The following is a 27,317-nucleotide window of genomic DNA, read 5'->3' as shown; positions in this document are numbered from 1 at the left end:
GTCTTTAGTGATGTTTGAAACAGGGGTGTCTTTGTACATGTCAGGTCACAACCAACTACTGGAGCTCGCTGTGTGTGTGTGTGTGTGTGTGCGTGTGTACTTTAGAACAGTGTGTGTACTTTTTGCATTCAGCTGTTATTAAAGCCCCGGCTCAGAGTCCCACCAAACAGCTTCGCTTGAATAAACTGAATTACTCTACAGAATTGAGATGTGTGTGTCTGTGTGTGTCTGTGTGTGTCTGTTTGTTTGCCAGCTTGCCTGCGAGTGTGTGTGGTGGAGTAGAAGCCCATTAGGGAATTAGTCCACATCTGGACAGACGCATTGTCCTCATTCACTCGCAACCCATAACATACAGTATATGCTTCAAAAATGGGAGGGTTTTAGGTCAACTACTCAATTTATTGGACTCCTCTAATTTGTGTTCTCCACACTTTGTAGATGTATTTACCTGTTGATTCATCTCTGCAGCTCTTAGAATTTAAATAATGTAAGAATTAATTAATTGAGCCAGCATGAATTTCATACCTTTTTCTATATAACACTGCTTCAAAATCTAATTTGATAATTTGCTCTGTGTCAGTGCTGCCTATTTGTTTGGGTTATTTATTACGAAAATAATGGTGTCACTAGGATGCAGCAAAAACCCACACTGCTTCTTTTTACTTAAATTTGACAGCTGGCGTTGATGCGAATGTGTTTTTATAACTACTTACATATGCACCAACATGCTCGGACAAACACACACACAGAAAGCGGGGAGGGGGGGGGGGGTGACAGCTTTGTGTGTTGGCAAACATGAGCTTAGCAGTGAAGAGCCTTTCAAGCAGGATTAAGCTGCTAAGTGTCAATGGAACAGACAAATGGGCCAAAGACCACTAAGATATCACTTACACTGCAACAGTCGGTGTCAGTTTGTCTGTGTGTATGTACGGTGGTATGTAAAATAGGTAGTGGACCAGGAAGTGTGCCGTATATTAAAGGTAGAAAACAGAGGAGGAAATCATCAGGACACACACTCTACGCACATTCACAAGTCTTCTCACAGACTATGGACTGTGGAGCCTCAGCAAAGCCCTGGCAGGACCATCTGTTCCTGCTGAAATCAGCACAGCAGGAGCCTACCAGTGCGCGCGCACACACACACACACACACACACACACACACACACACACACACACACACACACACACACACACACACACACACACACACATACACACACAGTTGCAGCATGCTTCAGTTCTGGCATAGTGATAGTCTATTTATTCCCCACACTGACGCAGGACAGTATTCAATTGTGTGTGTGTGTGTGTGTGTGTATGGTAGTCAAGTTTGTAGTTAAAAGTAAGGTAAGGAGAGCAAGGTAGGCAAGGAGAGATCAGGGGTGTACCTGAGATGACTAATGCTAAGCAAAATTTAAGATGATGTAGCTGCACAAACAGATGGATGGATGGATGGATAGATAGATAGATGTGCACATTCATCTATCCTTGTTAGTCTGTGACCTCAAGTCTCTCCAGTCTGACCCACCATCAGCAGGAACTGCGCACACATACAGCTTTTCTTCATTTTAATAATTGACCAAGGGGAGTTACACTCCCCTGTCAATGTTATCTATTTCCCTCCCAGAAGCAACATCAGCGTTTTCTCTGCTTTCCGCTATCTCATCAATACTCTATGCTCTGACCTCCCCTGGCCCGTACCTGGACCCAGTCAAGACAGAACTACAGTTTATTATATATATAATTATAGTGTATTTCACGGGAAAGCCTATGCCTACAAATATAAAGAGGACAAAAGAGAAATGAAGTGAAAAACATGTTCATCTGATTGCTGAATTTAACTGTTAGTGGTAGAGCTTACAGATTAAAATGTTCATTAAAATATAATGGTGTATATAAGGTATGCTGTGCATTTTAAAACAACAGCTCAAATATAATTTGGTTACCAGAATGGCTGCTAAGAAAGCAATTTTAGCAGAATGTTTTATGCGCTATTTTATCTGTATTTTTAAATAAATGTGTAAATAAAATAAAAGGAAACAATAAACAAACATAAACAAATACAGATGACAAACAATACTGAAGGAGTTAATAAAATAGCAGGGAAACATAAGAGAAGTAAGAGAGCTAAATAAATTGGAACAGACCAGGTCCATAAGTTGAGATCAGTGGGGAAATCAGTGTGGTAGTCAGTAGGAGAGGTAATTGCTTTTGTGTGTGTGTGTGTGTGTGTGTGTGTGTGTGTTGGGGAGTCGGTGTGTCAGCTGTGATATTAAGGAAAATTACGTTCACTTATTCGTGAAACACTGTATCCGTATTTGTCTTCAGAATATGTGGTCAGATTGAATTTGATTGTTCCCGAGATTCCTGTAAATATAAATAAATGAAACGCATGTCAATAAATGTTTCAAAAGTCTAGTTTTATAAAACTAAAAGCAGTCTTAAATTATTGTGTAATAGTTTAATGGACTGACAACATTGTTCTGCCTGTTGTCACAGCTGCCACTCAGTGCCAAGTGCTCAAAATTAACAGTATTGTGGAGAAATGGACAGAAGGGAACACATTGGAGAAAAGGAGAGGGAGGCAAAGACGGAGAGAAAGATAGCAAAGTTTGCTACAAAAGAGTATAACTTGTATACAGTGTGCTGTATACACCAGTTTTGGCTTTGAGAGAGATGCAGCGAAGAAGTAACAGGAAATAAAAGACATACCTGACACCATGTCCCTGGAGTTCTTTGTTCTAATATCCTTTCAGCATGTGTAAAGCCTGCTGCATAGTCCTGCATTAATGAGACATAATGCAGGCAATATCTAAAGCATGTCACTACCTCCTGATCATACTCTCTACTATATAGGGTGTATGTTCAACAGACTTGCACGAACCTGTTTTCTTTGCATTGTGCTGTGATGTTTTCGTACGTCCTTGCTCACATGGGATTGGTTTGTTTCCATCGACTTAAATGGCCCGTGCGTACATGGATACACAAGTTCAAGTTTTTGGTAGTGGCCCTGTCACAGCTATTGGCAAGACATTGCTCCTGTATTTAAATGACTTGCTGGTTATTTCTGCAAGTCTGGAGAAGGCAATCCGGCACGGTCTCCTCTGCTATGTCAGCCAGTAAAACCTCACAGTGAGCTACAGCTAAGACAACCTCACCAGTCAGCGAGCAGCTTATCTGGCCATGTCTCTCTACTCTTAGTGAAATACAAGCTCTTCCTTCGGGTGCAGGGCATTCTGACTCCAGCTGCCACAGTAGTGGTAGTTGGAACTTCCCTCACAGGTTCTTCAGATCTGGATAAAGGGTCTACACATAGACACCAAATAGATAGTATAGAGACCAAGCTTTGTCTCTGTCCCTAAAACCATAAGGAGGACAGTGTATCTTAGGTCTCCATTTGAAGCGTCCTCTGTTTGTCTCTCAAGGTTTCCTAACTTGAGACTTTTTCTTAGACTAAATCTGTCCAGCTCATGATATTCTGGCCATTTTCACACCCTGGTTACTGTCTTCTTCTTCACATGTCTTCTTATCTGCAAAGGAAATACTTACTTAATTCTTGAAAGGTATGTATAAAACTGTCGTATCTAAGAAAGAAATCATTGTTTATTTCTGAAGAAGAAATCAGTTTGTTATGAGAAGGAAAAGCCCTCACAATCTAAGGTTGTATAACTGGTCTGTTTGGTGTCACATTGTTAATGATTTACGTTGGTAGTTAATCAGGTTGTTCTGTGTTTATCTAAATGTAATTCATTGTTTTGTTGACATATTTGTAATAGTTGTTATAATATTCACACAAACCCTACAGCTGTCAGGTAGTCTTTGCTGCTCTCTGTGTGCAAATGGTAGCAACTTTTTTATGTGTTTTAAAAGTCATAGGTCATACTTACTGACTGTCAGCAAAACTGTGAGATATTTTTTTGCACATAGTTATACCCTCAGTCTTGCTTTATCCAGCCCAGATTACACTAAAATAATTACTACTTCTATTTTAGAAAGACTGTTTGCAGTCTAGTCAATTGAAGTCTGCTATTCTGGATTTACAGTTGGCAGCACAAAAAAGGATTAAAAACAGAAATAGCGGAAATAGACATATGAGGAAATGGGACAAGTTTATGTGGGAAACAGAAATGGAAAGACAATACTTGGGAGTTTGTAGAGAATCTTCATTTTCATCTAAATTCAGTGTATTTTTACATTTTCAAGAAGAATAGAGATTACACTGCTGTCTGCCGTCTCCTTTGAACATGTGGTAGCTTTTCTCTGCTATCTCCTTTGCAGGGAAAAATTAACCTTCACTCTCTTTCCATTTCTGTCTCAGTGCGCCTCTCTCTTCCTGTCACATTTTCTGTGTCTCTGACCGCTTGTCATTCCATTTGTTTCTGTCTCTCTCTGTGCTGCTGTCTCACTCCAATAGAGAAATAACTGGGCAAACAGACATCTCAGTCAGATAGCACCTGTTCATGCAATGCATGCTTCTTCACAACCGAGGTGGTTAGAGAGAGGTATATGTGAGCGTGATTCTGCATCCATTCTGTTTATTAGGCTCCCCCTGGTCCTAAGAGTTTTTTTTTTATTATGTGTGTGTGTGTGTGTGTGTGTGTGTGTGTGTGTGTGTGTGTGTGTGTGTGTGTGTGTGCGCGCGCGCGCGCGTTTGTCCAAGTCATTCCCACACACTTTTTGCAGATGTTTTCCAGATACAAACATTATGGCACCAATAACCCTGGAGCCAGCCACACACAAATCAGTACTAATCTAACACAGAGGTATCTCAAACAGCCTTTCAGGCATATAATGAATGTTTAAACATGATGGGTCAGAAATAGCATTGGTAAGCAAAGCATTCATGAGATCTAAAATACCTTACCTATGAATAGTTATGTGAGAGAAAAATCAACAGTCTAAAATAACTTCAGAATAACACACAGTGCCACAAAGGTCGCCCATATTTACACCTGCTCATTTCTTTGCAAAGATTAGCTTTATAGAAGGTGTGCTTCCCTGGAGTGCATAGAGACGTCTGTACAGATGTTGGTTTAGAAAAAGAAGAACGTGACATGTGACAGCGGGGCAAGAGCTGGAACTAACATGCAGAGCAGCAAGTACATGAGACGTACTTTAGCCCGTTAACTCATGAAGGGTCTCTCAGCACCTGCTTTTCTTTTTACACTACACAAGCACCTTCTTCGCTTTATCATCTGCCAAAAACATGGCAGAACAATCAATATGGTGTATGTATAAACATTAATAGAAGCTCGAGTTGTGCATTTAAAGGTACAATGTGTGAGATGTGGCCAGAGTTTTAGTTTACAACATTATCAACAGAATGTGAAGAAGTAATAGTTCTGACATTAAGTGTATTGTGTTGCAGAGATATCTACTGAAGTTAACATGCTAAGCTACCCCTGGCCAGTGCTCGTAATGCCACAGAAAAATGCGACCACCTTCTGAATTCAAGTTCTTCTCTTCTCTCTCATTGTTGCTGTTAAAACGAAAATGATCTCCGTACACACCAGCGTTTTAGCTGCGTATCAGAGTTGATCTCGACTGAAATTGCACATCTAGTGGCCATTCACATACACTGGGCATGCGCGTGCCGGTGTAAACATGAAGCAGATGGTCTATTCTGCAGTTACAGAAAGAATAAAGTACTACAGACTAAGAACCACACCAGATTTTATTTTGCATGGACCAATAACGAGCTGGGACTGTTACTGAATGTAACATGGGAGTTAAAAGTGGCTGTGGCGGCGGAAAACAGACTGGGAATCGTCGCAAAGTAAATATGGCGATATACACAGTACAAGTGTAGGCTATAAGTGTTATTTGCACAGTACAAAATATTTTAATAAAAATACCCTGTCAAAAACTCTGTCAGTAGCATCGTGTTTCTACTTTGTATGACTTGAAACCCAATCAGAGAGCCAAACGTGAGCTTCTGCATCATCATTTCTATAGTCCTCCGTTTTGGCCTGTCTTCACTAAAATGCCCTCCAGATTTTCAAAACAAAAAACGGGGTCTGCAGCATTTTCAAACTTTTGTTTTTGCCTTTTTAGTTTGGACGGGAGGTGCAATCGTAGCAAAAGGTCTGTTTTAAAACAAAAAAAAAACGCAGTAGTGTGGATGGGGCCTAAAAATCCTCCTACCTGGCAGTCAAAAGCTCCCGTGCTAGAGGTGTTAAAGAGGTCATATTATGCTCATTTTCAGGTTCAAAATCTTATTTAGGGTTTGTACCAGAACAGGTTTACATGGTTTCATTTTCAAAAAACACCATATTTTTGTCATACTGCACATTGCTGCAGCTCCTCTTTTCCCCCTGTGTGTTGAACGCTTCGTTTTAGCTAAAGAGTGATGCATCTTACCACTACAGGATCTTTGTTGGGTGTTGCTAGTTAAGGACTACTAGCCAATCAGAAGCAGAGTAAGGCAGGTCGTGAGAAGCCGGTAAACATGGCTTCGGTTCAGCTGTATATGTTCCCCAACATGGACTGGAGCAAGAGATTCAGAGTGGTGAGTTATTAATTTGTCTTCTGTGGGAGATGGGAACTCCCTTTGGGGTGGCTTTTTCACTTTGCAAACCTATTACATAAACAAAAAAGGTATACAACTCAATAAAGCAGAGGGAAAAAGCCAAAAAGCATAATACCACCTCTTTAACAGTTACTTAAGACAAAGGCTTGAAAACACACTGTATAATAACAAGAGAACAATTGCACAGTGTGCCTTCCACAAAAAAAGTAAGTAAAAACCTGCAACAAAAGAAATAAAGGGGTAGCAATGACGAGCAATCCAATCCAATATTTATATAGCACAATTTAAAAAACAACAAGGTTACCAAAGTGCTTTACAGAGATGATATAAAAGCAAGGTGGAAGTAAAACAGTAGATTGATGTAAGCTTGTATAAAGTAAATCTGTGCCCTGCCTAGACTTTGTTAAAGATGATATCTTATTCCCAAAACTGTGGCAGGAAGCTTTTTCCTGGGACAGGGCCCAAGGCTCTCTCGGTTATAATCACACTACAGATGGTTTTTATAGTAGATCATTAGTTTTGGGGTTCTCTAAAACTCCCTGATATAAAAAAGATACTCATTTTGTGACTGTAAAACACTGAGGTTTTTATAATTCATAATTGTAACAAGTGCCAGCCCAATTTATTTGTGGATATAATGTGAGATATCTCCTCCAGCTATTCAGGCACATAACCAACCATCCATCGGAGATTCTTTCACTGGTGAAAGAATGACAGTATTTCTTGAATCTTGGTATCCTGCTGTAAAACTATTAAATAGTAGTCCACAACATTTCAAAAGAAGAATGATTAAAAAGGCTGATAATCTAATAACAATATTATAACTCTGAAGGGAATACGTTGTGAAAATAAGCTCCTCCAACACTAATTAGCACACTCTCTCTGGCTTTTGTCAATCCTCTGTCTCCCTTCACTCTGCCTCTGCTCATCTTATTTGATGGTTATCAGATGAGAAAGGTGTAAATTGCTGCTCAGAGTCATCTCAGCAAATTCCCCAGCTCTGCTGTCTCTCCTTCATCTTTCAATCAGTTCCCGTCCCTCGTTTCTTATCCTCTGCCTGATTCCTTTCATCTCTGTAGAGAAAACGGGATATAATCACCAACTGCTGGCACAGGAAGGACACAGCACAGATGTGTGTGTGTGTGTGTGTGTGTGTGTGTGTGTGTCTTTCCCTTATGCGTAAACATCTAAGAGAAATATATTCAGTAACTATGGAACTACACTGAGGGGACAGCAATGGTGTCTTCGGACATGTCTGTGTTTGTGTGTGCACATGGTAAAGCCATGATCCACCACCAGCGTTAATGAGGCAAGAGTTGTACCATTCTGCCCCCTTTTCTCCTCTCCTTCTCTAGAGAAAAACATACAATCACACATTAATGACCCACCAGGATGTTGTTAATAAGAGAGAAGAGGAAAAATGGAGATGGAGGGTGGATGCAGAGAGAAATGTCATAATTGGTCAGTGTGAGCTCAAGGAAGACAAAGCCACAAGAGGGTTTATGAGCAAACAGGCAGATACAGTTTGTACAGGCAACATGCAGCCATGCGTGTGAAAACATGGGCCCCTTAGTCACCCTGAGTCCCAGTGGGAGACAGGGGAGAGTGGGCATACTGTAGGCCACATATTGTTGTTCTGAATATCCAGGGCTTCATGTGAGCTTTGATTCAAACAACATAAGCATTTTGTTTCATTATATTTTCAAAACACAATTTATGGTGTATTTTTCATTTATTATCACTTGATTTTATATAAAGAAAGGAAAGTGCCATGAGAGAGAAACCAAGGAAGGGAAATGGTGTTTATCGTTGAATTGCTCTGATAATGAGAATCGAATGGGGGCTGGCACGTTGCTATTATGCTTCTTGGCGGGGTGTTTGTGTCTGTGTCTGTGTTTGTGTGCATGCACTCTAATCATGTCCATACAATCCTAAGTGGCCAAGCCATGTTGGAAGAGAGCTTACCCCCCTCCAGCAAGGATTGTTGGCTGTAAGGTAACTGGCAAAACACAAGCGCGTAGACACAGACACTGTCGCTGCCAGGTGTGTTGAGGAGGTAATTGTCACTGTGGCCGGCCAGCTGCCAGGGGCTTAGAGAGGGGAGAGCTGGAGAGAAAATGAGGAGCAGCCTCTGGTGAAGTCTGTTTGCCCGAGGGGCCAGCTTAATATCTGTTGTTGCTGTTTATCCGATTCCCTTCTGTCCCCGTGCACCACTTTATATTCTCCTTATAGTTTCGCTCTTTTCCTCTATTGCCCGCTCTCGTCGTCGCACTGGCTCTTGTTAATGCTTATTTCCCATTCTCTCCAGTTTTCTCTCTTCTCTGCAACTACTCACTGCATCTCTTTTCCTCTCCCCCTTTCCCTCTCTTGTTCTTGTTCTCCCTGGATCCCAGTGAGCTTTCACTAAGAGGCTGCAGCATCACCACAGTCCAATCCCCTGGCAGGTCTATTCCAGGAGAGACCAACTATCACGTGTGTTTATCTTAGGGATGCATCAAATGTTCGGCCACCGAAATTAATTGTCCGAAAATAGCAAAAAAAAAGCACTTTCAAGTGTTCCGCCTAATAAGCCAAAAGGCCGATTAAATTTTACCAAACAATTACATTTTGACAGCAGTGTGAAAGCATCTTAAAGTGTCAGAGAAAGACGCAAAAATCGCCGTTTGCAGACACTGTTCTGCTGAATTGTCTCCTAGCACATCCACACCATCTGTGGCTAACTTCTTAGAAAAGGCAACAAACTTGCTGATCTGCTTTGAGTGTTTCTGTCACTCGTTTGTGAGAAGGCGATTAAGCTAGCCGCACCTAAATTTGGATTGCACACGTATTCGAGTCTTTATGGTAAATCCACTGAAATGGACCAGAGTGAGCTGACAGGCAGGTTAGTGACTTTATCCTGTCATTTTCTTTCTTTACAAAGACAAGTGTTGCAGTATGAGAGTCCTACCTGAAGAGAGGCTATGAAGTCTTCATGTTGCGCAATACGAGAACCACATACAACATTATTTATCAAATTGGGTCGGACTTGATGAATTTAGCGTGAGGAGGATACACATGTGACAGCGCCCGGTTTTCAAAAAAAGGTGTCTGTACAGTATGGAAATAAGATTTTTGGATTGTTTTCACAGAAAGTATAAAACAAATTGTACATGTGTCCATTAAAAGTAAATGGACACATGTACTTTACCGGACCCTCTTGGGCCTCGGACCCACCAACCATAGTCTCTCCAAATCCTGTGGGAAACACTGAGAAAAAATCACATTTTGACTATTTAATTTATGCAATGGTAAAAAAAAATGGCAAAATAAATGGAAAAAATGTGAATGTACTTGTTCGGTGTTCAGTATTCGGCATTCTCAATTTTTCAATTTTTCATTATATTCGGCTTTGGCCAAGAATTTTCTTTTCAGTGCATCCCTAGTTTCTCTTTTCTGTCCCCTGACAGCATCCAGATAAAACCCTGGATGTATGTAGCCTCAAGGTGACTTGATACTCAAGAGACTCTGTTTATTTATCAAAAAAGGAAAACTGCCAGTGGTAGTCTGGCAAGGTACAACAGCATAAAGATACTGTTTGCTGTCTATAATAGACTTTAATAGATGCGTATGTACTTTCTCTTGGATTCTGCCCAATGAATATTCATTCAGATCAATTTTATATAGTGCCAAATCACAACAGAAGTGATCTCAAGGGACGTTTCCTATAGAGCAGGTCCTAATCGTGCTCTTTGCAATATAATATTGTATTGTTTCCCATATCAGTGCAGTACCATTTAATCTAATTTCTCAGATTATGGGTTTCTTTGGCACCATAGTGTACATTTTGATAATGGATTAATCATTTCAGGATTTTTTTAAAGCAAAGATAGCAGACATTTTTCTTCTAGCTTCCCCAACTTGAGAATTTGCTGCTTATATGTTTTATATTATTGTAAACTGAATATCTTTGGGTCTAAGACTGGTGGTCAAAACAAGACATTTGAAGACATTTCCTTAGGCGCTGGGAAACTTTATTTTTCAAAAACAACTAGTTCATTAATCAATAATGAAAATTATCATTAGTTGCAGCGCTGATATTTATATTTACTGATTGTTTTAGAAAAAGTCCAAAAGTTTATGTAGTTTGTTTACCGTAAAACTTTGATTAATAGCCCAGGCTTTTATTTGCTAAAATCAGTGAATTGACCCTGACTATATTTGGGACCGGCCTTCCTTGCTTCCACAAAACTGAAATCAAAAGGATTCATAACTTGGATTAATTTTTATGAAAAGCTGTTTTGATTGTTTTGATGAGTGGACGCTTACAGACTAAAGGAATATAAATAATCAAGTTACGGACACATTCGGACTTAAGGAGGCTTCAAAGGTAACGTGAGTTGGCACTTTTTTTTTCTTTTCATCTCTTGCACTATGCGGTTACACCGGTAATGCTTGTTATTTCTTTTAAATGAACTGAACGATTAAATTGTGGAGAATCTAACCAATCTAACGATGTGTAGCATGCCCATACTGACATATTGATCATACGTTTAAACATTAATATGTAGCCTATTAACGATCTAAGCAGCTTAGAAGCAGCTAAAGCGGGCGTTTAATTGAGACCTACAGTTATTTGTCAAAATGTGTTCCCACGCCAGGCCAGTAAACAGAGTGGGCGGTGTTTTAGTACTGAAGTGAGTTTATCTGGGATACTATAAAAAAATTACTCTTTAAAGAATTTGTTGTCTTGTCCTTTGTTTTCGTCTCGTCATCATCTCACTGTTTTCATGGAAGGATTTTGGCACAGTTTTCATTAAAGAAATGAATACTATAGCATTTTGTCACACCTGCTTGAACAGCCAACTCCTGAATCTGGAAGACCTCTGCGAAATCATCTTATATACTCTTGTTTGAGCAGGCAAGCCCAGCTCTGTAAATGTCCATTCTCTGGTTTGAGTGTGACCAGATGAGTCTGTGTACTGTCAGTGGTGATACTGTTGACATTTCATGTTGTGAATAGGAACGTTGTGTATCTGTTCACCTCGGCTTGCTCCGCACTGATAAAACTGGCCTGTTTTTCATAGCCACACCAGTATACTTTATTTTACGGAGCCCTAAGATGAGCTGAAGGTAGAAGTCACCAGTAACTTTCATTTAAGTTCAAGGTTGTAGTTACAAAGAAAGACATAAAGGTGAATTGGTTTACTGATATTGAATTTTTTCTGGTTTTATTCTGTGTATTTTGAGTTCTTATCAAGCCTTTTTTTCAGTATTGCTTTACTGTCACCCCTGTTTTTTGCTCACTGAAAGGAATAAAGGCCAGGTCAGAACCATTACTGTCTCTCAATTTATTGGAAGGGGCACTCTGTAGTACGATGGTTCATGAGTATTCATATAGTATGAGGAATTTTTATGTGTGTGTGTGTGTGTGTGTGTGTGTGTGTGTTTGTGTTTGTGTTTGCGTGTGTGTGAATGGGGGAGGGTGTGTTAGGCTTAAGTGTGCAACCCAGTTTATGAAAACAAGTACATGTTTGTATATTTCAACCCCCTCCCTCAGAACCCTGCCAGCTCATGAAAAATGAATGGCCTGTGGACGTGTGTGTGTGTGTGTGTGTGTGTGTGTGTGTGTGCACGTGTACGTACGTGTACGTAGAGAGAGAAGGGAGTGTTAAAGGGGAAAATCGAGGTATGGGTGGAATTGGGTTCTGCAGGGTTAGACAACACATGCAGTTTAAGTGTGATGGTTGTTTATGTATTTATTAAATCGACATGTCTTCCGTTTTTCTGTTTTTTAATCTAGAAAAGAAGAAGCGGCATTGCAATTTTCCCTTGACACTTCCTCCTGTAGTTGTTGAGTCACTGATCAATCTTTCCCCCTTCTACCCCCCCCCCGTCTTCTCTGTGTTTCTTCATCTGTTAGAAGTGCAACCTCTCGTAGAGTGGTGGCCAGGGTGACAGAGGAGCACATGAGGAGCGGAAACAGCGTGACAGCAACATCCTGACCGGTAACCTTGCCTCTGCACCCCTGCCCCCGCCCCCCCAACCCGCGCCCAGCAACTCCAGAAGTGGGCGTCACAAGGAAGGAAACGTGCAACCACTCCTCCTGCAGGCATGGTAATACACTGTCTGTCTGTAGTGTGATTGTGCAGTTGGATGCTGGTGGATTATCCACTAAAGAGTAAGGAAATCCCCAGACTGGAGGGTGTAAGAGTTGAATCTGATAACTCGTTCTAGACATGACAACAGATTGTGTGTGTGTGTGTGTGTGTGTGTGTGTGTGTCAAAGATAGATACCTGATAATAGCTAGTGCAGACAGTGGTGTATAGCTTTGCGTCTTAGGGAATAAACAGGAGATGCATATACCTCCATAGGCTATGTGTTTCCATTGGGGAAAGAGGAGAAGGAGAAGACAAAGGTAACAGAAGAAGACAGACATGGAAGGTGATTGTAAAAGGAAGTAGAGTGGAGATTAACACTGTTGGCCGTTCATTAGGTTTTCTAAATGATGCATTTGTTGATATTTCGATCCAAAGGCAATGCATTTGTTCCTTTTCACATCACAGAAAAAAAACCACTGTGTTGTTTAGGAGGAGAGGGCGGCTCGAAAGATCAAAGAGAGCAGCGGAGAGAGAGAGAATGACAAGCGGGGGCAGATAAGACCATAAAAACATAAATGATGGACAGACACGGGAGAGATGAAAAGCGCAAAATATTGTAGAGTGCAGAAACTGGGGGGAGAGAAGGGAGTTTGAGAGCTGGGAAGGGTAAAGGTAGAGAGAGACGAGGGATTGATTAATGGTCTTAGCCTGTGACAGTGGGAGCTTTCCCCCTGAGGGGAGAGCAGAGCAGATGATGAATTATTAAAAACCAGAACAAGCAGGAAGGAGGAACCAAAATGAAGAGAGTGGAAGAGTGGTTTGTAGGAGAGGCGAGAAGAAGAAAAATGAATGATTGAGAGAAAACAAGATGTTGCTGAAGAAGGTGCTGAGGTTCATAAATAACCAAGGATAATGAGACCTGTGTGTGTGTGTGTGTGTGTGTGTCAGTCACAGTACTGTCTTGAGCTATGGTAATGCAGCAAATACTGTGGGTGACCTTGGCGAGGGTGTCACCCCATTTAAACCGCACAAAACAGCTTTTCTATCGACATACCTCTGAGCTTTCTGCATTCACTGAATACACATGCCCACGGTATTTTTCAATGTCTCTAATGTACAATTAATAGAAAACATAACCGAGTTGCCTTAAAAACAAAAATCTCTAAGGTTTTAAAAGCTTTTGTTGAAGCGGGAAAACATAATTAATTTCCTTTTCTTCCATATGGTTATTTTATTGTATTCTGGTATTTTCCCCATGCAGACTTGTCCATTCTCAGTGCTGTAGTAGTATGCCCAGAAACAATTTTATAGGCAGGCAATAAACCTCTTAAACAATGCCGACACATTAAAGGGGGCAAAGGGCATAGACAAAAAAAGTATCTTCTTTTAGTGCAGAGTAGGCTGGTTTATAAGCTTGATTGATGACACCAGACTTTAGATGAATGTCGTTCCTGCTGAAACAAGACAGACTGGGCGTTTTGCAAAGGGTTTCGATACATTGCCCTGCATTATATGTTTCTAGTTTTCTATGTATCCATTTTTATCCAGTGTTTATCAGGAGACTTGAGACGTCCGGCTTGACATGGACAGCCTTTTTGTTGTTTTTGCTGCTACATCGTGCAGCCATGAATGTGATATTGCATGTATATTTTTGATGGGCATGTTATGCCCGGCTATGACGTGCATGCATGTGTGTGACTGCGTCCATATGGTAATTTGAAAGACAGTGAGAGAGACAGACTGACAGACAGACAGACAGACAGACAGAGAGAGAGAACACAATAAACCAGGAGAGCAGAGTGTGGCGGGCCAAGCAGAGTGCAGATAAATCACAGAATAAATTTTTAATGCAATCTCCCGTAGGCTGCTGGATGTTACAGAGACGGCGCTGAGTTTTTTTGTTTGTGTGTTGCTTGTCCCATCACTCCTAGCCTATTTTTTGATGGGTTTTTGAAGTTTTTGAATATTCTTTTCTCCTTCAACTTTGCTTGGTTTAATGTAGGACTAAATAGGTGTGACCACCTTTTTATATACAGTCTATGGACACAACACCACTTGTTAAATAGGTTTGCCTGGTTTTGGTGTAATTTTACAGTGAAGGTGTTTTGGCCTGTGTTGTCAGCTTTATTACAAACAAACCTTTGTATCTGCGGCTGTCTAAAAATATTAAAATCCAGTTTGTTTTTTCTCTCCCAGCATCCTTGTCTGTCGATCTCCAGGTTTTTTGGTCGAGCGTGTTTGTTTACTTTCGAAAGGCTTTCTCCACTCCTCTGCCATCCTCTCCCCTCCCTCATCTCTCATTCTCTCTTCACAATACCTCGTAGTGTGTGCTGTCATCCAAGCTCTCAGCACACACTTTAGGCTCATGACTTATTAAAAATAAGAGCGCACAAACACCTCCGCTGTTTAAGCACACACACATATGGGGCAATGTTTCTAAATGGCACTCTAAAAATAATAGGCTATAGCTAATAAAAAAACAAAGATACGGCTATAGAGCATCACTCCAATCCCAGCTGATATTGTTCCAGTGAGTCTTCTCCTTGGCTTTGGGTCATGTAATTTATAGCAGATGGCCACAGGGAGACAGGATGAGGCAGGAAGAGACTAGAAGAGACAGGTGGCGATGGAGGGGAAAGTCATTGGATTCTGCTGCTTTTAAAGTGAAGTAGCCACTACTGACTGGTTGCGTGTCTAACCGCAACACCTTGAACTGAAATGGTTTTACTGCAGGGCATTAAGGACAGAATGGGGGTGATAGAGGGTGATGGAAGTAATGGCTGTGTGTATGTGTGTGTGGGGAAGACACTGTGTAATTGATTGTATGGGTTTTATGTGCGTGTCACTCTGGATTTTCATGTTTAGTTTGTGTGTATTATCACATTAGTTGTATTTTTGCCATGATGTGTACAGGCTTTTCTTCTGTTGGTGTGTGTGCACGTTGGTTTAGTACACAGCGAGTTGTAAATGCTGTGTAATGTGGTTATGTAACATGGGCCTGCCAGCCGGTAGGCCTCACTGGAGCATGAAATGGAGTGTAATTGGCAAGTGTGTGGACTAAAAGCACTATGCAACAATGGCATATGAAGGTATATTCACACACACACAATGCAGACAGCTGCGATTTAACAGTTGCATGTGTCTGTTTCTGATTGCATGGTAGAGGAGAGGAATCGCAGATTTCAGATTTTTCACCGATTCTGTGCAATTCATATTTGGCTCTTCACAAAGTTATCAGTTGTTTTGGATATCTGAGCCTTAGTGAAATCATTTGCTTTGGTGCTAAATTTATGCTATAACTCTGAAAATACACTGTCTGACCTTGTTTGTACACAGGCCTGTGTCCATATTCTTATTACACAGAGATAAAAAAACAAAAAACAGTTACTTAGTACAACACAGTCCCATCACTAAAACATGATTACTAATAACATTTATGATACGTAGAGATTAAACAGCCTAGCAGGAAGTTAAAAAAATCTTTTTTTTATTTGGAGTAAATGTGTCAACCAGCAAGGCAGTAAATCACAATTTTATGGGACCCTTTATCCTGTGAGATCTTAAAGGATAAACCTGTAGTTCTTTTTATTCATTTGGCCATTGTTCAATAATAATATTGCACTCTCCAAGTTGATTTCTAATAATTGGTTTTAAACAAAACAGAAGAAGAGTATTTTGTGCTACTTTGCTACAGCCAATAAACTATGATATTAAAACTTTATTTGAGCGTGATATATTATATTTGGAGACACAGCAGCATTTACTTTGGCCCTGTAAGATACCTCAACTTAATTTTCTCCTCCAAGGATCAGCTTTAGGTCAATGTGCCGAAATTGGACACTGATTTTGTATTAGTGACACTGGGGGTTGTTACAGGCATCTGGATGGAGATCCTTTGTGGCTTAACCATCATTTATGATTTATTTTTGCTTTCGCTCATACGCCCACACTTGGACAGGTGTGTGATTGACCTCTAGGTTACGTGCCGGTCAGTGTGGATTCAAGGACAACCAAGGTGTTGTCTATAATTGACTGTGTGTGTGTGTGTGTGTGTGTGTGTGTGTGTGTGTGTGTGTGTGTGTGTGTGTATAACAAGGGCATAAAAGCAACTTAAGCTGTTTCAACGCAGAGAACTTGCAGCATTAAATAATATTACTTATACCGACATACTGGAATGTCATTTTTTTTCATCTTTTCTTTTGTTAGGTTATTTTTCTTTAAAAAAACATAATCTACCCACCTGTAGGTAATGTTGTACCATATTGTGCAATAATCTAAAATTATTTTTATGAAAAAAGAAAAAAATAATAATTGAATTTGAAAAATGTTACAAAAAACATTACGTTACCATGACTTTTTCCCTCACCATTTCTCTCAAATTAGTGTGAAACTGTGAAATCCTGCGTCAATTCCTGTCTTGGCTACAGTACTGTAGCTTACTTATAGTGTCACTTGTCTCTGCAACATTATCTGAGCACATGCTGGCCTAGGCGCTCGATTCCTGTCTGTGAGTCCGCCTTAACTGCTCTGATTTACATGGTGAACAGAGCGGCTGGGCAACAACTCCCCCATGGTCGAGTAGTACAGACACACACACAGATACATCGACACTCTCTTTGCAATGTGGTTTATGGCTGCAGAAGCTCCCATTAGCAACGGCTCATAAAATCTGCGACTGTTGGTCTGTTAAACAATGCTCTGAGAAGGCACACAAGTATAAAGATACACACATTATTGCAGATGTGCATGTAGGTACACATACATATAAGTACACACACTCACAGTTACACAGTTATCACCTTTTTTCTGCTTAAGCCAAAAGATAACATTTTCTCATTAAAGATAAAAGATAAAACATCACTTGAAGACTTGTGAAAGTGGCTCATAGCCCAGAAAAGAAACCCAGTGTTCAGTAACACGTATTTTTAATATCTATTAATCTGACTGTTCATTTTTCAGTCACAAATTAGTGTAAAATGCGTCAACACATTTATTTTGTTTTGTTTGACCAACAGTCCAAAACCCAAAGATAATGCAATTGGGAAATCTTCGTATTTCAGTTATTTATTAGTCAATGAAAAGTATTGTTGATTCATTTTCTGGCAATCAAGTAAATGTTGAATCTGTTGCCTATCCCAAACCCTGTTGTAATCCCTCTAAAGGAACAAGGCATAATATTTTTGACGGACAGATCTTTTGAGAACAGCATTTCAAGTCACATAAAAGTATTGAATTGCTGCAAATGTCAAACAAAGCCATGCATGTCAACTGTGATCAAAATAAGACATGTTAATGTTAGGAAACCTGATTGCATAGAAATTCTAATACTTGCATATTCTTTCAAGGTATCTAAATTCGCTCCATGTCACTGCCGCATGCTTTTGTGCCAGGTGCCAAAGTGTTGGAGAATCGCTGTTCCAGTGGGAACGGAGTGTGTAACCCTGCCAAATGTTTGTGCCTCACTCTACATACTGAGCTACACAGGCTGGGAGGCTGCAGTTATTGTGCAGTGCTTGTCCTCCATTCTGTTAATGGCTTTATCTCACTCACTCTGATGAAAGAGAATGTCACCAGTTCAATTAGGAATGGGGATGAAGTGTGTGTGTGTGTGTGTGTGTGTGTGTGTGTGTGTGCGCGCTTTTTGCGCACATGTGTGCAGTTTGGTCCTTGGATTTCAAGTAGGTTGATAGTAGCTCTCAAACGACACTATCCATACTTCTCCGAAAAGGTCATCTGTCCTGTGTGTGTGTGTGTGTGTGTGTGTGTGTGTGTGTGTGTGTGTGTGTGTGCATGATGGTTAGCATGCCTGGTGTGTGGTTCTCTATGAGTAGATGTGTGTAGTGAATGGGAAGGGAAATGTGGGTCTTTGAGATAAGCAGCTTGTTGAGAGCAGCCTCCTCATGTTGAACTGGGTTACGTACCTCAGGCTCCCCAGCGTGGTGTGATAACCTCTAATGTTTAAAAATGAACCTCATCCTTCAGATTCACCTTACCAAGATATACTGTAAAATGTTTAGACCTATATTTCCCAAAAAATAAAGATGGAGAGGAAAAAAGAGACAGAAAAAAAAGAGAAAGCAAAGAAAGAGATAAAAAGCCAGCCAAAGCAAAACTAAACTACAGTGAAAGGCCAGTGAAAAAGAAAAAAACATCAAAGCTGTAGTGACTTAACAATTCTGGTTGATATTATTCTCATGTGTATATAAAAAACAAAAGTAATGCAGATAGAAAAGATAACTAAAATTAAGAGTGCAACAGAAGTGGTGTTGCTGCTAGCCATATATAAGCACTGATGAATTAATGAGATAATGTGCTTTGATAATAGATTATAATGCACGCTACATTGCCACTTAAGTTCCCCGTTGTATCAGTTTTACATTTAGATTATATTAGTTAATTAATACTTAATGGTCAGATGTTTAAATACAGGAATCTTTCACATAACTAAGTGTTTTCCATTTAACATTTAGCCACATTAAAAAACACTCACTGAAATGCTGTGACACAAAAAAAAGCTGACGTACAATTTACAAGGTGTTTTCATATGACTGTGCATAAGCACAGGGACCCATCTGGGTGGTATTAATGGCAGAGTGGGAATCACAAAAGCCTCAGTTACACCTGCTCCTCTCCTTCATCTCTCTGTTCCATTTATGTTTGAATTCAGCCTCCCCTCCTACAACCATTTTCTGTCTTTTAAGGATTCTGTACCGTTCCCAGAGCTCTTGCCTCTGCTGTCCTCTATTCTCTTCCTTCTTGGCTCATGTGGCATGCCCCTTATATTTTCTGTCGTTTATTCTCCTCTGTGCAACCCCTCGTCAGATGCCTTCCACTTGCCTCTTCCTTCCATGGTTTCCCTCCTTATACCTCCCAGAGTCACAAGGAGCAGATGAACTGTAGATTCCCACAGCCTGAATATCTGATTGAATTAGAACAGGTGGAGATGGTCAGAGGTCAGATGAATTTTTGATAGTAAATGTGTATTTGTGTGTGCATGCATGTCAGGGTCAGGAGCTGTCTCTGAGTTAAGAACTGAAATCTTTCCCGTTAAAGCAACACACATAAAATGCCATGCGTAGTCGTGCTTTGTGGGACGGTAAGTAGCAGGATGCGCCTTGTGTCTTTGTCTTGAATTTGTTTTTTGCTGTTAAGTTGTGGTGCATTGATGTTTGCATTGACGCAAACATGTGTGGGCTTTCTTTTTTCTTTTTTTTTTGTCAGTCAGTCTCAGACAGGCTGACCAAAGCTCGATTTGATGGATTAAAGCGCAATCTGTTGTTGAAAACCGCCCTCCAATGGTGCCCTTGCTGTAGACAAAGACAGGGGGAGTGTGTTTGTGTGTGTTTGTGTACAGGTATGCCTTTTAGGTGCCTTAGTGTTTCCTGTCACTTTTAATCAGAATGTACTAAATTTGATTTCTATTTATTTTTTCATTCTCCTTTACCTTCTTCCAGAGGTCCTTCCGTTCCTTCAGTAACGATGACCGCCACGTCATGGCGAAACACTCCACCATCTACCCCTCCTCCCAGGAGCTGGAAGCAGTGCAGACGCTGGTGTCCACTGTCGAGTGCGCCCTCAAACATGTCTCTGATTGGCTGGACCAGAAAAGCAGCGACATAAACAGCCAGGCCAACAGCCAACCAGCAGACAGCACAGAGGAGGATGATCCTGGCGATGAGCCCAGTGACAAAACTGAGGATTCCAGTGACAGCTACAGGTATGCTAGCAATGACGCACAGTGGAGCTGCAACTAATGTTGTGTGTGTTTTTTATTCTCTATAATTTTCTTGCCTTTTAACATGACATAGGAGGCAATGTCCTCTTGCTTATTTTGTCTGACCAAAAATTTTAAAGGAACAGTTTGAGATTTTGTAAATATGCTTATTCACTTTCTCGCAGAGAGAGTTAGATGAAACAGTAGGAGCATGTTTGGCTCCAGAGGAAATTAACTTAACCACTTGACAATCTCTGGGCACCATTCCCCATGGTCGGCTATCTTCATGAATCTTTTTATTAAGGGTTCACTACTTCTCATTAAGGTCTTAAATTGCCTTGTCAGATCTTATTTTGCATCTTAACTAGCAGGCCTGCAACGAAAAGTTGAAACGGAATCAACTTTACGCAACCCGATGTCAGTCTCCAGTGCCCAATCAAGTAAGCCGGCAATCAGAGTCAAAATGCTCCACAGTCAGCCTGAAATATAGCTGAAACCGGGAGCTATCCAGGCAGAGTTCATGGACCAAACAATGATACTCTCCCAGATGTATCCTCGCTTGGTTAATTTTGTAATTTTTCTATGTCTGTGTCTGGCTTGCAGTCTGCGCTCTATACGAAGAAGCTTCCTTTGGTTTGTGTCCATTCGTTTGAGAGAGAGAGAGGGAGAGTGAACGAAGAGAGGGAGGGGTGGTAGCGAGAAAGCTGGTGAATCCGCGCAACGCCTGATTTGGTGTGAATACAGCCTAATATTGCTTTTAAAGTTCTTTAATATGTTGTTAACGGCCTTAGATCAAACATAGATTTTATTGAAAAAAAGGGAGGTGGTAACATTGAAGTGTGTACTGTTAAAAAAACACATAAAATGCGAATGTTCCCTATCGTTTATTATTCTTTTAAACAGAGAGCCCAGCAGTGGTGGCGTGCTGTGTGGAGTGATGAGGATCGGCCTGGTGGCCAAAGGCCTCCTGATCAAAGGCGACATGGACCTGGAGCTCGTGCTGATGTGTAGAGACAAACCCACACAGACACTGCTGGACACTGTCTGTCACAATTTACCCACACAGATAGAGGTTAGACACTCACGGACCCACACACATACATACAGCTGCATGCTTATTAGTTTCTGTCTTTTGTTTTCTCTCACACACTCACTTTCAGCGATATCATAGTCTGCCAAATTTAATCCAAGAAAGTTCTATTTTTATTGCACAGTCCTCTCTGATGTCAGAAATTAAGCTATTTGGATAAGCGTTCACATTGTGTGAGCTTGAATTTGCCAACACTCTCGCATCGAGAGTGTTGGCATAAGCAGGCAAGTGACAGTAATATCGTAAAGTCAGAACTTGAGAGGTGTTTTAGTATGCTTGAGTCATGTGTGATTAATACTCTGGTGTTAGTATCCCAGTGTCATGTTTCATCATTAACAAGTCATGGTATAGTCAATCTCCTGACGTTCTAAAGACCACACAAATATGCAGGATATAATTTTCATCTAGGGGAGGTATTTAGCAACAGCTACTAATGTGGTAAAAACCTGGCCAGCTAGTGCAGAAATTACTCAATTAATAAATTCTGTCCCTGTGCCTCTTGTCTGCTCGTTCTCTTTAGCAGTTAAGTGGTGTAAGATAGAGAATGGCAGGAAGGAAGTGTGTGTGTGTGTGTGTGTGTGTGTGTGTGTGTGTGTGTGTGTCAGACATTGCTTAAGTGAGCAGTGAGTTGCAAAGGGCCCATCTACATCCCATTTGGCTTTGATGAGAAAATCAGAATCTCTGGTCACTGGTCCAAGACATGAGATTACCTCCCTTCCCACACACGCAGAAAACACACATACATACACACACTTGTTTTTGCCACTTCGGAGGACGTTGCATTGACTTGTGTTCATTCCCTGGAAGCTTAATCTAACTCTAACTCTAACTGCCACATACTGTTCCTAACCCTTAATCCTAGCTTTAACCAAGTCCCAACTCTAATATAAATGAGAAACCTTGGGAGGAGTTTTTTGCCCCCCACATTAGAGCTGAGTACCCAATATGTGACTGGATTACAGATGTTTTGCCCAACAATATAAATAATGCAAGCACACAAACGTGCAAATCAAGCAAGAGCAGCCTATGCTAGACATCTACACACATACTGTACTCGCAAAACATCGCACAAATGCTTCCTCTGGGCTACTCCTTGACTTACACTGTGTTTTAGTTCAAATCTTTGACTTATTCAGTATTTACAGTCAGTCATGACATTAAATGCTTTTGTGAATCTGTGTGTACAGGTTATTTGCCTGCAGGTTGTTGTGGCAAAAGCTTTTTGTTGCTGTTGAATGAATGTTGTTGCTATCCCGTAAATCTTTTACGTGTCGGCACGTGTGCTTGAATGCACGTGTGTATCAAGTTACAAATGTGGCCGTTGTGTGTACTGACTTGAATTCATTATCATCAGTAATTGTCAGTCCTCACCACAGAGGTCAGCAGTAATTGATTCCTTCAGAATGGGGGCTGATTGAGGCACAGTGTACATACAGGCAGACAATTTCACAAATGGATATGTGACACTGGGAAACAATAGAGGCCGACACATAAACACACACACAAGATCATTTACAATGTACAGCTTGCACCAGCTTTTATACTTCACATGATTACATCATCTTTCATCATCATCCATTTTTTTATCGAATGCGTCTCACAGCTGTAATGCTTATTTTATGATAAAATGTTATATTCATTTTTTATGTTAATATAATTTGACCTAATTAGCCTGTTTTAAAATATTATGGCCATTAAATAACCTCTGTCCAATGTTGTATACTGGTGTATGTTGAAGGATACAGGCTTACTTATCCTTTCATCATTACGAGATGCAGAATCTTCACCTTTTTTTCCCCTTTCCCCGTTTTGTTTTGTTTTGTTTTTTGCAAGTTTGACTTTAAAATTCTAGTTTTTGTTCACACAAGAAATTCTGTGTCCTTTATGCATTTGCATGTTGTTGTTCTTGTGATTGATACACATGAGAACTTTTTAAAACAAGTCTTGTGTTTTTGTCTGTAGTGATGTGTAGCCTAGCAAGTCAGATATCTCACATTTCAAAATGCTGCCTTGGTTCAGGTTATCAGAAGCATCCTGGGCCCAAAATAGCCCCTTTTTGGAAATATCAAGCGATAAGGGACCTGCAAGGCTAATCAGTTTCTCTAAATGTTTTTCATTTATATTTCTCCTGTCATACCTGGTGATGATGTTGCAGCGTCAGGGAGCAGCAGTGGGCTCAGATATATTTAGCTTCTCCTCCTTTTTCATCTGTTCTTTGTCGTGTTGTGACCTTGGCCTCTGACCATCCCGTTATGTCTCTTTGACGCATGACAGAAGCTGACAGAAGAAAAATATGAGGTCACAAGCTCCTTGCCCGAGGCAGCCATCTTGGTACGAACTACAACAGAGCCCAAACTCACACTGACGATTACCCTCACCTCACCAGCCATGAGAGAAGACGATGACGAAGAGGAGGAGGAAGAGGAGGAGTTCGAGAATGGGGAGGAAATAGGGGAGGAGGAGGGGGAGGAGGTGGAGGACAAAGAGGAAGAGCAGGAGAAGAAGAATGGGCAAGGTAGGAACACAGAGATAGGAGACGCACAAGTTGTAGTTTTTCCCTCTTTCTCAGTCCACAGCCACACACACACACACACACACAATTGTAATGTATGTTGTGTTTGTATACGTTTTAGAACGCATTTGTTTTTATTTCCCTCATATAAGAGGTTTGATCTCATTAATTAAAGCTGACACAAGACATGACAGGTACAGGACACATATAGGAGCTGAAACACACAGGAACAGGCGTTCAGACTAATGACAATCTTCCCTCCCTATGCCCCCATTTTCATGGGTAACAGGAAGTGGTTATAATTGGTTGTGGGAGGTGGGACGGGAGAGCAAGGCCAGCAGGCCAGCGAAATCAATAGCCAAGCAGTAGCAAGCTGCCCATCCATCCCGTGGCTCCTGTCCAACTAGGCACTCAGGTCTCGGAGAGAGATGAGAGATAGCACGGAGGTTAGCCGTACATCATGCCATGTGCCACGGTGAGATGGAGGAGACCGCTCATATTTTTTTTATTTCTCTCTCACACACCAAGAAGAGCACACAGGCATGCAACCACACAGAGGAGAAGCCATGCACACACAAACCTTATATCGAACCTGACGGATAAAGGTACCTGTCACACTGGATGTCTAATAGCTCAGGTTTCATCAGGCACCCATGGAGGCTGAGGGATGTGGTCCAGTCTGTCTAATAGGGTCACATCTTTAAAGGTTGAGACTGAAACTTTTTTTATGCTTTAGGGTTCCCATGTGTGCAGAATGTTTCAGTAAGCTCTGGCTATTTTATTGAATATAAGTTGTACTTGTGTCTGTGCAGACATATTGCATGCATGCGTGCTCAGACACCGCTCACTGCTCTTTGCGGTCACAGAGGGAGGGAGGGTGCTGTGACAGTAAATTAGAGGAGACGCGATAGCCAAGGGAATTTTTTAAATCAGACAACACAAAAGGAGATAATGAGTGAGGGAGCGGCGAGCAGAGCATTTGAGAGAACAGTGGGAGGACAAGCGGAGAGGAGAAAGACTATAATGATCCACTTGCAGCAGAGCGGCCCCACATGCAGCTGAGATCACTCTGACAGACCTTGAGATACACCATTGTACATCACAGGGAAACACAAATAGACACCACTGCATGCATCAGTCAGGAAGAGCTATGCTGTAATAACGGCCAGATGAGTTCAGGGATAATGTGAGATAGATGTTCTCCTTGCTGCTACCACACATTACACCCTTTTGACATTCCATCTTAATACCTCTTGGAGGAAGGTTTTTCTTCTTCTTTTTATGGGAGAGTGATAAGAAAATATTTACCTTGTTGTTTTCATAGAGACCCAAAGGGTCTTTAGCGTGTTTTATGTCACTCCCAGTAGGTCCTGCACACAATAAACCCTCTTTGAAAACCCCATGTAACCGAACTCATTCATACACACCTGCGTTTGATTCAGCTCGCCTTACATATCAAGGATTTTGATTGTCAGGTAGCAGAATGGCTGAGAGTGTAGTAACTCAACCATTTTGTGTTGGGCAGCATCAATCAAATGCTCACATATAAAAGCGCAAGAATGCACCTCTTTTACCAACCACGATGCTCTGACTAAACCCTGCCTTGATCCCTCCTGTGTTGTGTTTGTCTGAGACTGGATCAAACTATCTTAGATTATTTTATTTTTTTCTTTTCAGTTATACTTTAGGAGCGCTTGATTCTGTGTTTGCCCAGACAGGGTGTTGAATTGCCTTTCTCTGCACCAGTTCTCTATGAGTCTGTGAAATCAAGTGCACCTTAAGTAACCCAGAAGAAAAATAAACTCCTATTTTGACTCCTGCCTGGTGCAGACTGGATCAAAATAAATAAAACCCTCTTCAAATACATAAAGGAGAGATTGATTTGCCTCGCTGGGCACAGGGAAATGTGTGTGTCCCAAAAATGCCCACACATTAAATCAAACACTCCTTAGGTATTTGTTTGGTGTATGTCTGTGGGGGGGCTCTCCATCCCACAAAGTTGTCTCTTCCCTTGTGACCTCGGCTGCTCTCCCTTTCACTGATTTGTCACTGACTTGATGGATGTAAACTACTAAATCACTGTTAAATAGTGTGTGTAATTTTCAACACATATGTGTACGAAGGACAGTGCATCCTGTATTACTGTGTGCTAATGATGTCAACATGTGATGCAGTTGACACATGTTAGACTGATCACAGTGTTGAAAATGACACATCGTTTAGAGTGAGGACGTTTTTACGGGCATTCATCACAGATCTGTGAACTGTAGAGAGTCTGCACTTTCTACAAGGAGAAACAGCTTTATGGCATGAAAAGCACCTTGTATGTACCAAAATATCCATGCATGTGTGTGTGTATGTGTGCATTCACACACAATTTTTCTAGTGTGTCTGCATACATTCCCATGCGCAAAAAAATTCAAACACACACACTCAGACATGACGTGTGTGTGTTTCACGTTCTCTATATTGGGTTGTTATTGTTTTGTGGCAGTGTTGGGTGCTGCTGCGCAGAGAGTGGAGGCTGAGGAGGAGGAGGGGGAGGTGCTGGATAGACACAGATGTCTGTTGGCCCTGGCAGCGCTGCGACACGCCAAGTGGTTCCAGGTCGGCACCCACTCACTTCCTGTCTTCCTGCCCGGTGCTTATTGTAGCCTGACGATTCACCCAGAGGGAATACACTCACTGTCAGCTAATACTGTGGTGCTTATTGTGCCCGGTCAGTTTGGATTAATCAAGAATAGACAGAAATTTAAAAAAAATTCTCATATACATTTGAATTCATTTGTTACATTTACTTACATTTGTTCAATTATTACAAATAATCTTAGAATTAATACGGCAACATATAAATATATAACATGCTCTCTCATCTCCAGTTCACTTTGCAGGATGTTGTTTTATAACATCACGGACAAAAATTGGCAAATATTACACATCAGTTACATTCAATGTTGCACTCAACTCACTGTATATGTAACTGGGAAAAACATGAATGTAAGAGGAATCGTAAGGCTACAAAAGCAATGGTTGATACTTGTTTTTCTTTTTGGCTATTATGTGAACCTGCCTGCTCTGTACAGTATGTCCATGCTTCCCTCTGATTCCCCTCCCATACCCTTCCCCATCTATCTCCCAACTCACTCACCTTACTGACGAAAAAAAATTCAATGTACAAATTCAGAATGTAGAGAATTGAAGAAAATTACATGTTTAGTTAACTACATTCAAAATGTTTAGTGTCTTAAGCAGCATAACTCATGATATTCATTCTCTGTGGGGGGCTCATGCAGAGGGTTAGACAGATACAATCACTTCATTATGTGGCTTTGTGGTGTAAAGCAGGCTGTTATCTGTGTGTGTTTGCACAAATACCACTCCTACTGCGCTCA

The 27,317-nt window shown here is 41.0% G+C and overlaps 1 protein-coding gene across 5 annotated transcripts in view; it reads left to right on the top strand.

Annotated features, from left to right (window-relative positions):
* LOC119914280 (spermatid perinuclear RNA binding protein) overlaps positions 1 to 27,317 on the top strand; it is a 79,287-nt gene that overhangs the window by 35,197 nt on the left and 16,773 nt on the right. For all 5 annotated transcript variants that reach the window (XM_038733484.1, XM_038733485.1, XM_038733483.1 and 2 more), the window contains exons 3-7: positions 12,431 to 12,624; positions 20,064 to 20,326; positions 21,227 to 21,395; positions 23,688 to 23,928; positions 26,420 to 26,532. In XM_038733484.1, the coding sequence (XP_038589412.1) occupies positions 12,622 to 12,624; positions 20,064 to 20,326; positions 21,227 to 21,395; positions 23,688 to 23,928; positions 26,420 to 26,532 (789 nt within the window). In that variant the 5' untranslated portion in view covers positions 12,431 to 12,621. The remainder of the gene's footprint in view (positions 1 to 12,430; positions 12,625 to 20,063; positions 20,327 to 21,226; positions 21,396 to 23,687; positions 23,929 to 26,419; positions 26,533 to 27,317) is intronic.

The sequence above is a fragment of the Micropterus salmoides genome, unplaced genomic scaffold (genome assembly GCF_014851395.1).
Source record: "Micropterus salmoides isolate LMB-PRFRI ecotype aquatic unplaced genomic scaffold, ASM1485139v1 Ms_hic_scaffold_20, whole genome shotgun sequence".
Taxonomy (NCBI): Eukaryota; Metazoa; Chordata; class Actinopteri; order Centrarchiformes; family Centrarchidae; genus Micropterus; species Micropterus salmoides.
The sequence above is the reverse complement of the archived record's forward strand: the minus strand, read 5'-3'. Positions and strand labels throughout refer to the sequence as shown.